A 15,924-nucleotide genomic window follows, 5' to 3' on the forward strand; every position below is an offset into this window, starting at 1 on the left:
GTGTTGTGTAAAAAAAAAAAGATTGTTAACACAACCAACAACATCCAAAACTCGTTTTTAAAATTACACAACATCTAAAGGATTTCTATAAATGCTGTATTTGTAAGACGTCAAACAGGACTTTTCCCTCGTCCGTAATCTGTTGACAGGAGGAAGTTAAAAGCCACCTTATCATTGTTCAACAAACTGCAAACAGTCTTTTTCCAATGTCTCTTATTTACACTGGCAGAAGTGATCATTGATTGAGACAATATCCTCAAAGATATGTGCGTAACTTTGTGTTTGTCCATCTTGAATGCTGTGACATGTCGTTAGCTGTGTACCCAGCTCTGTGAGTGTGTGATGTGCAGCTTCTTGTGCTTATTCTCACAGGTTGAAGAAGACTTTGGGCATCACATTTCAACCTGGAGACATTGTGCAATGTGATAGTGCAGGATGTGTGTGTGTGTGTGATGTCCCAGGTCCTGTTTCACAGCAGCAATTACACACAGAGAGAGACAGATGCGACTTGCGACTAACAGCCAGCGAAGCATTGAAAGCCTCTGACAGGATGTTAGACTTCAGGAACGTTCTGTGGTCTCGTCTGGCTCCGTCTCAGCAAAGGAAAACAGAGATCCGAACTTAGAGGTGCTCTGGGTCTGAACCCAGCAGATATTGGTGGCTGCTGTGCTAAATAATTGATCACACTGCTAGAGAGGATTAAAAAATATGAAGACAGAAGTGATGGTTTGGATAAGCCTTTTGGTGCAAGGTTAGTTTTACAGGACGGTTTATCTTATTGTCTTGTTTTGTTTTTCTTTTAAGCTGACTTCTCTCTGCAACTTCTGTGCTGCTGATCAGCTTTGGAGATGAAAAGTTATTTTTTTATCATCTTGTCTTTATTTTCCACCTCTTGTTTCCTCAGTGTGCCATGGTGCTCAGGGTCATTATGCCCAAAAACTTTTGAATGACCTGATGCAGGACTACTCCAACGCCCTGAGACCTGTCGATGACACAGACAAGGCCCTCAACGTCTCCCTTCAAATCACGCTGTCACAGATCAAAGACATGGTGAGTCTTTAGAACACTTTAAAACACATCATCAACTAACAGGAAACCACAGATAGAACCCCAGAGCTGAAATTTCAGAGGTTTGGTTGCAAATCTGCCCCATATCTCTAGGCAAGACACTGTTCCCCAGTTTGCATATGAATGTTCATGGGCATAACAAACGAAAGATATAACGAATTACTCTTAAAATATTTTAGGATCCTAAAATTTTCACTTTATATTTATCAGAAAGGGCAACATCTGCTGATACAGATTGATACAATTGGGATATCATTATCTTCTTTCCTTTTTCTTATCTTACTGTCAGACTAAAACCTTATAGCAATGTATATTCATATTTGTGTTATAGTGCAAATTAACTCCACTGATCGCATCCTTCTATGGTTTCATTAAAAGTCTTGCAAACAGCATGACAATCTGAACAAACTATATAAATTTACAGTTTGAAGAAATCTGTTTTGTTTCCCTTTCTAGTTATATATTATAGAAAATGCATAAACCTCAACAGCCACCATCAATCTTTATTAGCTTTACAAAAACAATTAGAACTTGACAACGTGATTAAATTCAACCTAGGATAATATAAAACTATTGCTGAATGGAGGAGCAATGAAAAAATCAAACAAAACTTTAAAAAAGCTTAGAAAAATTAAATGATGTATGGGCTCAGACCGTGGTTATATGAAACTAGTGGATTTTGTGTTCTTGTGTATAAAATGTGAATAGGTCTGTTCATTAAGAAGTATAGAAAAATGCAATAAAAGTTTTACATCAACCCTGTAATTAACAGGAAGGTAGTGGAGCGATCTTAACCCTGCGTTTACAGAACTTGCCCATGGCTCCTGCAAGATTCTATTATCTATATTTATGAGCAAATGTAGAGTACTGGGGATATATTTTAAGTCCTGAATCTAGATTCAACATTTGAAAACAAAAAAAGGCCCTAAGAGACAGCCCTGTGGCAACTCCACATTTAATAACTGCTGCTGTTGACTACCTCCTATGGGTTAAATAAAATCTATTGTTTTTTTTGGAGTTTTTTTTATTTTTTTACGGCACTAGTGTCTTGTTTTTCTGACAGTAGGCTGACAGGAAAGTGGGTATGTGTCGAGAATTAAGGCGTTCGTGCATGGGTCGTGCGCACTAACCACTGCAGCACCTGCACGCCCAAATAAAATATATTGTAATGGACCATTTCCCCGAACAGACTGGAAACATAGACACTTTAATAAACAGTGTAATTCCTTAATTTGACCTCCAATAATGCGATAATACAGAAACTTAAAGGTTGATGACATGAATTCCCTTTTTTTATTACTTTTTTGAATTACTTGTATGCATTCAGAGCTTCTTCATACATTCATCTTTTTGAATAATTTGAAGACAGCAATGTAATAAACATAGAACTGGTTACTGCTTTCAAAGTAATCACTGACTTATATCCCTCTTCTTTTTCTGTAGAGTTTTGACTTGTACAAGTGTGTGTCACATGTTCCGTAATCATTTTAAGATGTGCTTCTTTGTCTGAGCTGCTTTTACCATTTTGAATTGGGATGTTTTAAATGTGCCTTTTGCTTATATTGAAATGGATGTGTGTTTAGGATGAAAGAAACCAGGTATTGACCACCTACCTGTGGATCAGGCAGGTCTGGTATGATGCCTACCTGAAGTGGGACAAAGAGGACTACGACGACTTAGAGATGATAAACATCCCCAGTGATTTGGTCTGGAAACCGGACATTGTTCTTTACAACAAGTAAGTAATAAGAAGCAAATAGATAGGACAGATATTAATCAGAGACTAGAACATTCCTCCATTAATAGGTCATTTCTCCTTGTTCTGTTAATGCAGAGCAGATGAAGAGTCCTCAGAAGCGCCCAGCACTAATGTAAAGCTGCGTTACAATGGAGAGATTGTGTGGGACTCTCCGGCCATCACGAAGAGCTCATGTGTGGTGGACGTCTCCTACTTTCCCTTTGACTGGCAGTCATGCAATCTAACCTTTGGCTCCTGGACCTACAATGGCAACCAGGTTTGTGGATGTATGAGACTCGAAAAATGTGGAAGACCTTAAAACCCAAATCATTGGAGATAAGATGGCTGAAACTTATGAGTTTAAAGCAGTTTGTGTTTTCTCCATGCAGTTGGACATCAGTTTGGGGATGGACAGCGGCGATTTGTCTGACTTTGTAGAGAACGTGGAGTGGGAATGTCACGGCATGCCTGCGGTCAGGAATGTCATGATGTATGGATGCTGCTCGGACCCGTACACAGAAATCACCTATACCCTGCTTCTGAAGCGTCGCTCCTCCTTTTACATATTCAACCTGCTCCTGCCCTGCTTTCTCATCTCATTTCTGGCCCCTCTGGGATTCTATTTGCCAGCTGACTCTGGAGAGAAGGTGTCCCTGGGTGTTACGGTGCTGCTGGCACTAACTGTGTTCCAACTGCTGGTGGCTGAGAGCATGCCTCCTGCAGAAAGCATGCCCTACATAGGTCTGAACTAGTTTTTCTCTATTTTTTGTAATGACTTTTCATAAAAAAAGTTACCATCTTTGCAATAGATTCCGATGGAAATGGGGTTTATTTCCAACTTACACCATTTCACATTTTCCCCCAAAAAACCAGAGTTCGTTAGTTGTTAAGGGTCAGTTTTATTGCCTAGTGCTTCCTTGTGTGTTCTATTCTTCAATTATTTGTAATTACATGATCCAAGTTTGGAAACACCTCAATTCTGTGAGGTTTCTTTATAATAATTTCCTAAAAAGAAAAACATAGCAAATAAAACAGCTTTTTCTTGATTTCTTTTTAGCAGCAAGGACATAATCATGCCCTATAGTTGCAAACTTTGATAAATTAGCCTATTAAAGTCTGCTCTTTAGTAATGGTCACTGCATATTTGTTGCAGCATTTTAAACTAAAAGCAAAACGAGGGCTGATATCAGATGACTAATAAAAAGTTAAAATGATGTGGTGAACCTTGCTTTTTCCATTTCAATACAGTTTTTCTTTTGCCATATTTCTTATGAAAGGTAAAATTGCACCTTGGTATTTACTAAATAGCAAACAAACCTAATTTTAGCCATGCTTAAAGCTACAGTGTGTAATAATTACAGGGATATACAGTCAGAAATGTAATATATTATACATAACTATGTTATTTATCATCATCCACGAGCTCAGCCTCTTAACCTTAATATTTGCGTTGCCTTAGAATTAGTTATTTATAATTACATAGGAGCGGGTCTCGCAGCCATTGAGGCAGACATCTTTGCGCTATGGCAGCGCAGAGCCAACAAACTAGCGATTGCGAGATCGCCCATTACACTCGAAAGTAACTACGGCAAGTTGAGAGAGATGAACTGAGACGGTACTGAACAATAGATGGCAGTATTATGCCTGAGAATACTATCTGTAAAATTATCTATGTAAACAAACCTCATCACTTGAGAAGGTAGTGATGCGGACGTTGTGGAAGACATTTTGTCCTGTAACGCTCGCCGTACTGTTGGGGGGGAGAAGCGGTGGGGGGGAGATGTTCATGTTGCTGCAGTCTGGACGTTAGATGTCGCTAAAAATTACACACTGTAGCTTTAAAATGTGAACACAGCAATCTAAAACCCCTTTACAAATAAACTTGCCATGCCTTGCCTTTAGAAGGACATAAACACCCCTGCCAAAAAAATATAGTGTGTGGTTTAAACTGTGTACTTCAGCTGCATCGCAATCATTTTAACATGTTAAAAAACACAATGACAGACCAGTCTCCGTTTTCTGAGATTTTATTTCAAAAGTTCTGATATTTCTGTGTTTATTGATGCATCTACATTACTTAAAGTTCCCATTGCTTTTGAATAAGAAAAAATAAAATGACTAATAACTAGAAAAGCACTCTGAGAGTGAAGACATCCGCCAGGCAGCAAATGTTGCCCTAAACTGTGACTTATACCCATAGCTTAAACACACATATGTTCTGGATCATTATGAAATTTTCCTTCACTTTGCTTCCTTGTTTGATCAGTAGACCGTGACCTCCAGCGAGGCACGGCTCACCTTTCCGCTGGTTCTGTCTTCAGTATAACACTTCTGGACTTTTTGAGTCCGACGCTGAATCTTTCAATAGTCACTGCTGCCACCCTCTGGTTTAGGGGGGAACTGCTTGTTCCGCCAAATAATGTTGAAGAATCCGACGAAAAATTCCTGCATCCAGATTATGATGTGGATCATCATCAAAATTGAACGGATTTTTCTTAGATTGAGGTGCACCTTTTGTAAAAATGTCATCAAAACCTTTCAAGTTAGCCTGTGCACAGACAGACAGACAGACACAAACTTGAATAAAAACATAACCTCCTTATAATAATGAATAAAAGGTAATAATAAAAAATATATATATAGCATCCTTTTTTCTAAAATAATGCTGTAAATCTGTTGCATTATCTTACATAACATTTTCAATAAAACCTCCTGCTTTTATTTTTGTTCCATGTTTTGTAGCAGAGAGATATTAGTCCATAGCTTCTTATTTCTGGGGCAAGTTAATTATGGGGCGTTGAAATCGTTGGTTATGGATTTAGATTTAAAAATTAAATCCAAGAGATTAAAGCAAAATTTTCTGTCCTGTTTATTTATTAATTTTTTTTTGTTTAAACCCTCTCTGTGTTTGAGGAAAAAAATCTTGTTTTAAAGGAGACTTGGGATAAATAAGTAACTATAACTTTAAAGTTGGGGATGTCCGATAGTATTACCCTCCCTAAATGTCTGATTTTTGTCTCTGTCCTGTTCTGAAGGGAAGTACTACATTGCCACCATGACTATGATCACAGCCTCCACATCCCTTACCATCTTCATCATGAACATCCATTTCTGTGGTGCAGAAGCCAAGCCGGTTCCTCACTGGGCCAAGGTGCTAATCATCGACTACATGTCGAAAATCTTTTTCGTCTATGAAGTAGGAGAGAACTGCACAACACCCGAGAGCGAGAGGACCCCGCTCTATCCAGAGGAACCCTCGAGTGACAAGGGTTGCTACTATGAAGACAGCTTCCATAATGGCTTCTACCAACATGACAGCAACCCGTACAAGTACAGCAATGGCCAATCTGCCCATCATCCCAACAAGAATTACAGAAGCCAGGCGAACGGAAACACCAATGGTAGATACAACTTGTACAACAATCACAACAACCATGCTTCCACCATGCAGAGGGGTGAAATCAAACAAGAGCCCACACAACACTATCACCACATCAGACGGGACGAACTGGACTACCAGGCTCCTCCACACCACCCCCGAAACCTTCAGCACCTGAACGGGGGGTTTAAAGAGCAAAATCTCTATGCAGCAGAAAAGATTCAGCTCCCATCTTGCCCCTGTTGCTGCCCCTGCCTTCAACATAAACAGGTGACTCAGCACTCTGCCTCAGTTCTTTATATTCTACGATCTCCTTAGCCTTCTTTTGGTGCTCAACTTAACTAATCTTTGTTTCTTTGAAGGTGGTGAAAAACATCCAGTACATTGCCAACTGCTTCAGGGAGCAGAGAGCCACATGTGCAAAGGTAGCAGAGTGGAAAAAAGTTGCCAAGGTGATGGACAGATTTTTCATGTGGATCTTCTTCATCATGGTGTTTCTCATGAGCATCCTCATTATCGCCAAGGCATCTTGACAGAGCCTTCATCAACAATAGTCCTCAGTGTTACTACATTCAAATATGTCAACATCAGATAAGACTATTGTTATCACAAAGAGACAGTGTGTGTATGTGAGTCTGGTTGAATTTCTTTGGTCTGATCACTCTGCTGCACACAGATTTAACCACTTCACTTAAACTCACCTAAACCCTCCCCCAGCCCTGTTGGGTAGTTAAAGTCAGGTGTACCTGCATGTGTCACGATGCGCCGGAGCTGTAAGACAATCCCGGCCCTTGCCTCGAACATGCATGGACTCTGCATTATTGACAAGCTAACAGTCAGACAACCAGCTGTAGGCATTATGTTTCTGACAATAAGCAACCAGATGCTGTTTCCAACTTTGCTCTCCATATTATACAAGCAGCAAAGGAAATATTTTAATATGACTCAATGAGAATTATGTGCTTTATGCATGATAGAAATCAATAATGCAGTCTGGTCAGTTTTTATTAAAACACAAAGCAGAGGTCTGAATATTTCTTTATTTATAATTTTATGACAAAGACCAGTTGTGATTATCAGAAAGAAAATTGTAATATGTATCTTGACTAAGTTCTATATCTACATATATTAAGGCTGACCTTCCAGTTTTTTTGCACATTTTACCTCAGGATGATATTTTTGAATGGTTTAATCAAAAAAGTCTAATATTGTTCTATAAAAGGTCATAGTTCCCAGTATTAGTGCAAGCGCACTGGAAGGGGTGGGTGGAGTAAGGTGTGTGGGGTACTCATTCCAATTTCTGCAAATAAAGCTCAAAATCCTTCATTAGCAGGTATGTTGCAATAAAACAAAAAAACAAACACAAACTTTCGTATGCTCAAGACTTCATTGTTGGACAATTATCTACTTAATGAGTAGACTTTGTAGCACTACTCTATCTGCCATGTAGTAATAATACCTAAAGGTGGTTTGTTTGTATGAAGTACATAATAATGAACTTCTAAAATAGATACTAAATATTAAATATTGTTTGCTCTAAACGCTTTTAAGCTACTATATAAAAGTTTTAATACATGTAGCAAACACATCTGCATTCTCCATGACATTGACCTTTTTGTTGGTAACTGTTCATTCTTTATGAAATTATCCCTGAACACTGATTTCTGAAAAATAATCAACATTTTGACATAGAATATGTTATTAAAATTAAATTATTTAACTAGAAAATTAAATTATTTTACTAGAATTTGTTTTCTAATATTATTTTTTACTCATAGTCTTTTTGCATGAATTAGTCTTTAAATGGCAATTTATGCTGATTTATGCTATATGATAAATACTAGTACATCTAATAAATAATCATCTTAAAATTCTAAAAAAATCGATAGAAACACAATAATCCTAATATTTAATACCCTATAAATGTTAAGGGATGGTTGTATTATAAATGTCTAATGCTTAACATCTGGCATTCTTCTGACTCTGTCGGGTTTCTACCCAGACTATGAGGCACAAACAGCTGTAAATACTCGCCAACAGCCCAACATCTTTTATAATTTTCTTCATCCTCATCCTTAGTGCTAAGCCAGGGATTAGATTCTTCCCACAGCAGCAGTGTGAGTGGATTCCGTCTCTAGGCGACCGTGACAGCAGCAGATGCCACGCTGAGGAGGTCCTGCTTAGAATTAGCCCTGAGATTTATTTTTTTTATTTCCATTTAGCGTTGATGTGTGCGTGAGAAAGACCTGTGCATTGGACATGTATGAAAATACGGGACAAAACGCATCCCTTAGTGGTTAAATATGAGATGCAACATTTTTCTGCCAATGTTACATAGCACCGACTATTATACAGGAGTGAGGTGGTGCTGTGACATGTCATCTGTTGCAGCTGATCAGATTTCAGGGGGGTATTGGGTAAATAGCAGATTTGTTCTTGTCACGTTCAGTTTTGGACTCTTGCTTGGATTTACAATTTTCTTTTCTGGGTTGAACAGATAAAGCAAGATATGAGTCGTTATGATGCATAGAAATAAAATGAGTCTTCATTTTGAACTTAATAACAGGTTCTATCATGCTATGGAGAATCTCACACCTAACTGAAAACCTGAAGGTCAATATTTTAACCTAAAATGGCTTTCAGAAGGCTGTGAGGAATATTCTCCAAAAACTTAAAAAGAGACCTAAGACAAAAAAACAGTTATCAAAAGCAACTCCACAAACTTAATGAGACAATTAAAACAATTATTTGTTTTTTGTGCAGTGGACATTTTTATTCCCTTTAAGGACAACAATGGACAAGGGTCCATGAAGGTAAGCCTACAAAATAAAATCTTATCAAAACTTAAAACAGCTCTTATGAACAAATATAGGATTACAAACATCTTAAAAACTGCCTAAAGTGGTACTGAACAGATAAACTACTTTTGTGAATATGATGAAAACTCTGACCTGAATTTCATTTTTCTAACACAATTTCAGTAATAAATTAGAAAAAACAACAATAAAGCAAACGAAAAAAGAATAATAATGGAAGAAAAAGACAAAATCCTTTTGCTTTAGGTTTGTCGCAGTCAGAAACCATAAACATTTCTAACTTCAGTGGAATACAGAATGAATATTTTAGACCCCAGCTGGAGCTCATTATTATTCCTATAAATAGGTGTCCTGGTTTCCAACTGAATGAACAAACATCTTCCTGCAATCACTGAAGGTCCCTCTTTATGTCATGTTTTAAAGTATCATTTTCTTAAAGTAATTCTCCTCCACAAAACTGAGGATAGATGAGAGAATAAATTGTTTCTTTTCTGCTCATTATATAAAGTGACTGAACCGCCTGTCTAAAGTGAACTAAAGCATCAGTGAACCAAATTAAAACATAATTGAATCCCAGCTTAAAAATCTTTGTCTCCATCTAGTGGAGTCTGTAAACAAGGACGCATTAAGAAAATAATCTGCCAGTGTTCAACAACACATATACTTCTATAACTTTTAAAGATATGGTCACATTCCCACTACAAACCTTATTGTATTTCATTAGCCCCGTTTTACTTTAATTGCCACCTTCTAAAGTCCATTAAGTAGCAAGCAGCATCCAACTGTGTTTAATTTGATCTCATTATAAATACAGCTGTTCCACGAAAGCCTCAGAGCTTTGTTAAAGAACATTAGTGAAGACCACTGAACACAGCAGACATGTCAGGGGATAAAGTGTGAAGAGGTTTAAAGCAGAGTTGGGATATAAAACAATATTGTAAGCTTCGAACATCTCACAGGACACTGTTTAATCTATTATTTAAAAAATGTAGAGTATGAAAGATGCACACGAAGTACCTAAGTCTTAGGAGCAGGCAAAGCGCTTCTGTTGGTGCTGCAGGAGCTGCTGGTGAAGGCTCTGCCCCATTTGCAGTTTTTTCTGCTCCTGTGAAACAAACAGAGAAGCTAAAGGAAGTTGCTCTATCTGATTAGACTATTTTTTAAAGTTGCTTTGAAGATAGCCATTAAATGGTGGAAGGAACTTTCCTTGCATGGCAGGGACCCTTGGATGACACTGAAAGCTCCTTTAAAACGATAATTTGCTTACAAAGGTCAGTTCCTGAATCAAGTTCTGTATCCCATCCTTTTTAAAACTTCTAGTTAAAATAATGTTGGTCCCGATTTTTAGCCCCGATGATGTATTTTCTCGGTTCTGCTTTAAAAAAAAAACTCTGCTTACGGGCTGAATATTATTGGTGATACTGCCATTTGACCTGTATTCCCAGATGTACTGGTTCTATTTTTAATTTAGCAGAAAACCTTCACCATTTTAGAGAATTTTGAGCAAACATTTTGTCCCACCCAGCTAAGATCATGACAAACGACATCATAAGTTACCATAACTAAACAGATGACAGTCAGCTCAGCTATACACTGTAAAAGTCACCAGGTGACTGTGAACTCAATGGAGGGTTATGTAGATTCATAGATCAAATCAGTTCGCAGATATTCCACAATTTTCTTCAGTTGCATAAAAATGAAGGTCAGTCAATAATTCCTGGTACTTTTGTACTAAGTGGGCTTTTTATTATTCTGGTGTTCCATGTCTCAGAGAGCAGACTTTGAAATAAGCTACCTTAAGCCCGGCGTACACTGTGCGATTTTCGGGGGATTTTCCAGTCGTACGAGAATCTTTCGATCGAGCCGACTTTCAGCCTGATTGTGCGTCGTGAGTCGTGTAGTGTACAGGGGGTTATGAGGGGCGATGAGCCTCATGAGGTCGGGAGAAAATCAAACATGTTTGATCGGGAGGTGGTTGTGAGAGGCTCATAAGGTTGGGAAAAAATGTGATTTTTAATATATGAGTTTGATTTTCTCCCGACCGTCGTGGGCAAATCGCTCATGGCGCATGCGCAAACAAGGATTCTTCTGTAAATACAGCAGCGTGGCAGGGATGCAATGAGTGAAATGCAGTTCCGTTTGTAAAAATGACAGACCGTAGTAGCCACATTTGCTCAGCCATGTCTTTTTTCCAAATACGTCGTCGCCTTTTCTTTTTAGGACTTTCAGCACAAAATTGCCAGTGCGGTTCACTATAGTGAGCTTCATATTCCCCTTCTACATGTTTTGCTTCCGGATAGACGAGTCAGAGCAGCTTCATCTCAATGCGGAGCTGAGTCCAACGTGGTTTTTAGTCCTACAGTGTGAGCAGGTAGATCGTAAATCATGAACTATAAGCTCACACTGTACGACGAAACCCTGCGATAAGTCGTACAGTTGAGCAGGTGCTGCGTGCAATGATTGAAATAAATCGCACAGTGTACGCCCGGCTTTATAAATCACTGAATATCTTACCACCCAAAAACATAGATATTTGTTGTTGTATAAACTGCTCAGGCCACTCCAGCCATGTTCAGTTCTTCACCAAAAATATGTAAAAATGGCTGTACAATTTATATAGTAGTTATATACATGTAAATATTGTAATTGGCTCAATAAGAAAATGTTGTTCGAGGTAGTGAAGTTTTTCCTGTGGGACCAATTCTCAATCTGTGACAGCAATGTTTGACTTTTTTTCAGTGTACCGTCCTGCTCTTTATGATAACCAGCAGCTTTACATTTCTGGTTATTAATCCCATTCTCCTTTAAATTGCTTTTACAATTCCCTGAGAATGCTGCACTTGCCTGAAGACAGTTATTTATAAATAGTTCCTGTTTCAATAGATTGTTATGTATTAGTCTTTTCTAGAGTTTTATGGTGTAAAACAGATGCTACTTTCCTTTCATCTGTAGTTCTATCAGCACTGAATATGTTTACAATGCGTGTGGTTTTAATCCATAACAGTTGCATCTTTCTGATCTTAGTCGGGACGGGAAACACATCGATTCCAGTTTTTCCTTCTCAGATGACCAATCAGCTTACTTTTTTTTATAAAACAAGCTAAGAATCAATTGAACTTTGCTCTCACTTACTTCCCAACATACAAAAACACTCACAAAACTCAGCAAAGCATAACAAACCAAACCCTGTATGCATTGATTCCAACTTTGCTCGACTGTGACTTATCGCTATTTTGTGAGTTCTCAGAAACCTGCTGTGTGGAGTGTTTTGAAGACAGACTATTGAACCACCTCCAGACAGATATTAAAAAGCTGATGATGATGATGGGCAGAGTTCATATTGGCTTTCACATGACACACAGTTAAGATACACCCACAGTGACGGCACCTTTATGGCTGCTGAAGATCTTCACTTTCCTCAGTTTATGGGTGAAAATGATCAGGAACAACATGACATCCCTCACTAAGCAGTCCTCCATCACGCCTGCTGGTAAGACATTTTTCCTCCTCTTTTACTAATCTAAATATTCTAATTAACTGTGTCCTTTTTGACTCACCAGGAAAGAAGTCAACTCCTTCCTCCACAGCCATCAGAATGGTTTTAATAGGGAAGACAGGAAGTGGTAAAAGCTCCACTGCCAGCTCCATCCTGGGCCGGAAGGTCTTAGACCTGAAGCTCAGCAATCCCTCCATCAGCCAGCGCTGCCACAGGGCCAATGGAGAATTTCGTGGGCGACAGCTGCTGATTCTTGACACACCTGGTGTACTGGACACTCATCAGACTCTGCAGGATGTGCAGCGGGAGCTGAGGAGGAGCGTCAGCCTCCTCTTCCCCGGACCACATGCTTTCCTGATTGTTATCCAGATCGGAAGGTTCACTCAGGAAGAGAAGGAGGCGGTGCGACACATCAGGGAGGCAATGGGCCCCCATGCCTTGAGCTTCTCAGTGGTGGTTTTTACTCACGGAGACCGACTGGAAGAGGGCGCATCCGTGAAACATTGCCTGATAGACCAGTGTAGAGACCTGGCCGAGCTGGTGGCTGGATGCGAGGGAAGGTACTGTGTCTTCAATAACCAGAACCTTAACAACAAGGAGCAGGTCTCTGAGCTGATTGCTTTGGTGGAAGGCATGATGCAGGATCACGGGGAGAGCTACTACAACAGCAGAATGCTTCAGAAAGCAGAGGAAGATCTGGCACATCGGCTGGAAGAGCAGAGTAAGCTGCTCGCTGAAAAGAATGAGCTGCAGAGACAGAAGCAGGACAATACGGTGAAGGAGTGGTATGAAAAAGAGTTAGAGAAAAGCAAGAGGGAAATGGAGGAGCTGAGGAAAAAACTGGAGCTGGAGAAAGAGAAGGAGGAGAAACGGGTGGAAGATCGGGAGAAGGCCATAAGGCAGGAGATTGAGAAGAAGACGCAAGAGGTCCTGAGACTGACAGATATGGAGAAGAAGAAAAGAGAAGCTATTCAGGACAGGCTCGATAAAGTTAGCCGAATGTTGGAGGAGCAGGTTAAGCGAGAGGAGAAGATGAGACGATCCATGGAGGAGAAGATCCAGAAGGACAGCGCAGAAAATGAGAGGAAAGAGAGGGAGTGGCAGCTTCAGCTCATCCGAATGGAGCAGGCCCTCAGGCAGAGAGAGGAGATGGAGAAGGACACTCTGCAGGGAGAGCTGGACAAACTCTGCCAGAGGCTAGAAGAGCTGACCAAGAAGGAGGAGGAGAGAAAGAGGCAAATGCAGGATGTTCTCAGGCGGGAGCGGGAGGAGACTCAAAGGGAACTGGACCTGCAGATGGAGCACCTGCGGGCAGAAAAACGCAAAACTGAGGCCTTCAAACGGGAGCTGAAGTTCCTGAAGATCAAAATCGAGCAGCAGAAAGAGTGCGAAGAACGTTTGAAAAAACTCCTAGATGAGAACCTGCTGAAAGAGAGGGAAAACTGTGACAAGCAAATCTCCTCGCTGAAGAGGCTGTGTGGCCAAAAGTGCGCCGAGATACTCGAGAAGAGAGCTGCGCAGCCCCCTAACAGAGCAAGAGGTGTGGTCGGATATGTGCAGGAAATGGGACTGCTAGGTCTGAACGCAGCTCTGGAGAAAGTCGGAACTCCATGCAGCATTCAGTGACGAGTCAAAACTATATTCCTGATATTCCTGCTTTCATGTCCTGTTTGCTTTGATGATAAAACACATCTGTACAGGAGACCAAAATGAAATACTTCGTGCAAGTCCAAGTTCAGACAAATGGATAGACGAGTCTTTGAAAATCTATTTTCTATTGTTTTGTCCCAGATTCTCAGTTACAATCGTATCTTAAATTTTATTCTAACATGCTTTAACCTAACTACTTAATTAACAGGCCTGCAACCTGTTAATCTGTTAGGATTAACCAACATTTTTATGATATACACTCCAACCAGCTTCCTTTTCTCAGCTGAAGAAAAGACAAAGGTTCCCACAACATGATGCTTCCACGTCCATGTTTCATTGCAGAGATTGCAAGTTATTCTGGATGCTATTGATTGTATTTTAAGGAATCCTAATAAAGGGGTTGAGTATAAACTTGTGTCTCAATTTCTGGGTATCACACACGTCTTGTTAAATACACTAAAGTGTTGAGGTGAGAAAAGATGAGAAGAAATAAAAAATTGGTATAAATGCTTGGCTAGACTTTCTGTAATTGACTGAACCAATTACACACAGTCAGGAGAATAACTACCCATGTGAAGGAAATTTCATTCCAACAAATGGATGTGATTCCAGTGTGTGTCCTAAATCAGCAAATGCACAAACGCTCAGAAATGAAGGAGATAATCTGATTATGTAGTCTCTACCCTCACCCCTGTGCTGTTCTCCCTGTGTCCATTATTTAAATCTGTACTCAAACCAAACGCTGCCATTATTCAAAGAACAAACATCTCTCTAAGGGTTGATTCTGTGTTTTTTTAAACATACTGTGATCTGGGCATTACCACCTGTTTATTCTAGGAACAATAAAGTCTTTTTTAATCTGCACCACATCCCCAGATGTGATTTAATATCATGCAGTTGTGTTTGTTATTGAATACACTTGTGTTGCTAATGTTATGGGTTCCAGCTGAAAGCTTGATACTTGAAAACATTAAATAATGTTTTCTGAATGAATAAAAGCTGGACAGTAAGTAGGGGTTTGCTCTTTCAGACCAGTGTATCACAACGACAACATTGAAAAATGTCTTACACGTGTTAATGATTTTACTTGCATCAGTTGGTATAGATGTTTTTCATAACACCTCAAATTTGAATTCTCACCTCTTCTTAGTAAAATAAAAAATGAAGTACATACGAATATTTTCTATGTACTGCACATTACTCTGTCCACAATAAGATATCTTCATGGTGCTGTAGGGAAAAGATAAAATACACAATTAATATTGTTCATCTTGAATATTTTTTTCATTATATACATTATTAAATGCATTATATAATTTTGCATATTTATAGCTAAGATGCTTATCAATGTTTAAATACGACTTTAATAAGAAGCCGTCTTGTTCTTCTAAATTAAACTTTTCACATGCAAGGGTGCATCAATTTTAATTAAAGAGGCTACCAGCCGATAGAACAACATATTTATATATGTAATACAACCATAAACGACAATATCAAAATGGGGTTTAATTAATTATCTCATTTAAAGCTACAGTGTGTAATAATTACAGGGATATACAGTCAGAAATGTAATATATTATACATAACTATGTTATTTATCATCATCTACGAGCTCAGCCTCTTAACCTTAATATTTGCGTTGCCTTAGAATTAGTTATTTATAATTACATAGGAGCGGGTCTCGCAGCCATTGAGGCAGACATCTTTGCGCTACGGCAGCGCAGAGCCAACAAAGTAGCGATTGCGAGATCGCCCATTACGCTCGAAAGTAACTACG

The 15,924-nt window shown here is 39.2% G+C and overlaps 2 protein-coding genes across 2 annotated transcripts; both read left to right on the top strand.

Annotated features, from left to right (window-relative positions):
- The first annotated feature begins 297 nt into the window (after positions 1–297).
- On the top strand, positions 298–7,232 carry chrna9a (cholinergic receptor, nicotinic, alpha 9a). The gene is made up of 7 exons (XM_038292813.1): positions 298–751; positions 905–1,050; positions 2,652–2,806; positions 2,903–3,083; positions 3,196–3,547; positions 5,842–6,455; positions 6,548–7,232. Exons 1-7 carry the CDS (start codon positions 709–711, stop codon positions 6,716–6,718), a joined length of 1,662 nt encoding a protein of 553 aa, XP_038148741.1. The 5' UTR covers positions 298–708; the 3' UTR covers positions 6,719–7,232.
- A 5,101-nt stretch (positions 7,233–12,333) lies between these two features.
- On the top strand, positions 12,334–14,558 carry LOC119788454 (GTPase IMAP family member 9-like). Its single transcript, XM_038292798.1, has 2 exons — positions 12,334–12,491; positions 12,562–14,558. Exons 1-2 carry the CDS (start codon positions 12,437–12,439, stop codon positions 14,121–14,123), a joined length of 1,617 nt encoding a protein of 538 aa, XP_038148726.1. The 5' UTR covers positions 12,334–12,436; the 3' UTR covers positions 14,124–14,558.
- The last annotated feature ends 1,366 nt before the right edge of the window (positions 14,559–15,924 follow it).

Source organism: Cyprinodon tularosa, unplaced genomic scaffold (assembly GCF_016077235.1).
Source record: "Cyprinodon tularosa strain WSP-4 unplaced genomic scaffold, ASM1607723v1 ctg318, whole genome shotgun sequence".
NCBI classification, from domain to species: Eukaryota; Metazoa; Chordata; class Actinopteri; order Cyprinodontiformes; family Cyprinodontidae; genus Cyprinodon; species Cyprinodon tularosa.

What these genes read in the sequence shown, in the direction of transcription:
- chrna9a (XM_038292813.1), top strand. Translation starts at nt 709, where the DNA reads ATGAAGACAGAAGTGATGGTTTGGATAAGCCTTTTGGTGCAAG. An exon ending in GATAAGCCTTTTGGTGCAAG is followed by an intron (nt 752 to 904) that starts GTTAGTTTTACA and finishes TTGTTTCCTCAG; the next exon opens with TGTGCCATGGTGCTCAGGGT. An exon ending in CCTGCCTTCAACATAAACAG is followed by an intron (nt 6,456 to 6,547) that starts GTGACTCAGCAC and finishes GTTTCTTTGAAG; the next exon opens with GTGGTGAAAAACATCCAGTA.
- LOC119788454 (XM_038292798.1), top strand. Translation starts at nt 12,437, where the DNA reads ATGATCAGGAACAACATGACATCCCTCACTAAGCAGTCCTCCATCACG. An exon ending in GTCCTCCATCACGCCTGCTG is followed by an intron (nt 12,492 to 12,561) that starts GTAAGACATTTT and finishes TTGACTCACCAG; the next exon opens with GAAAGAAGTCAACTCCTTCC.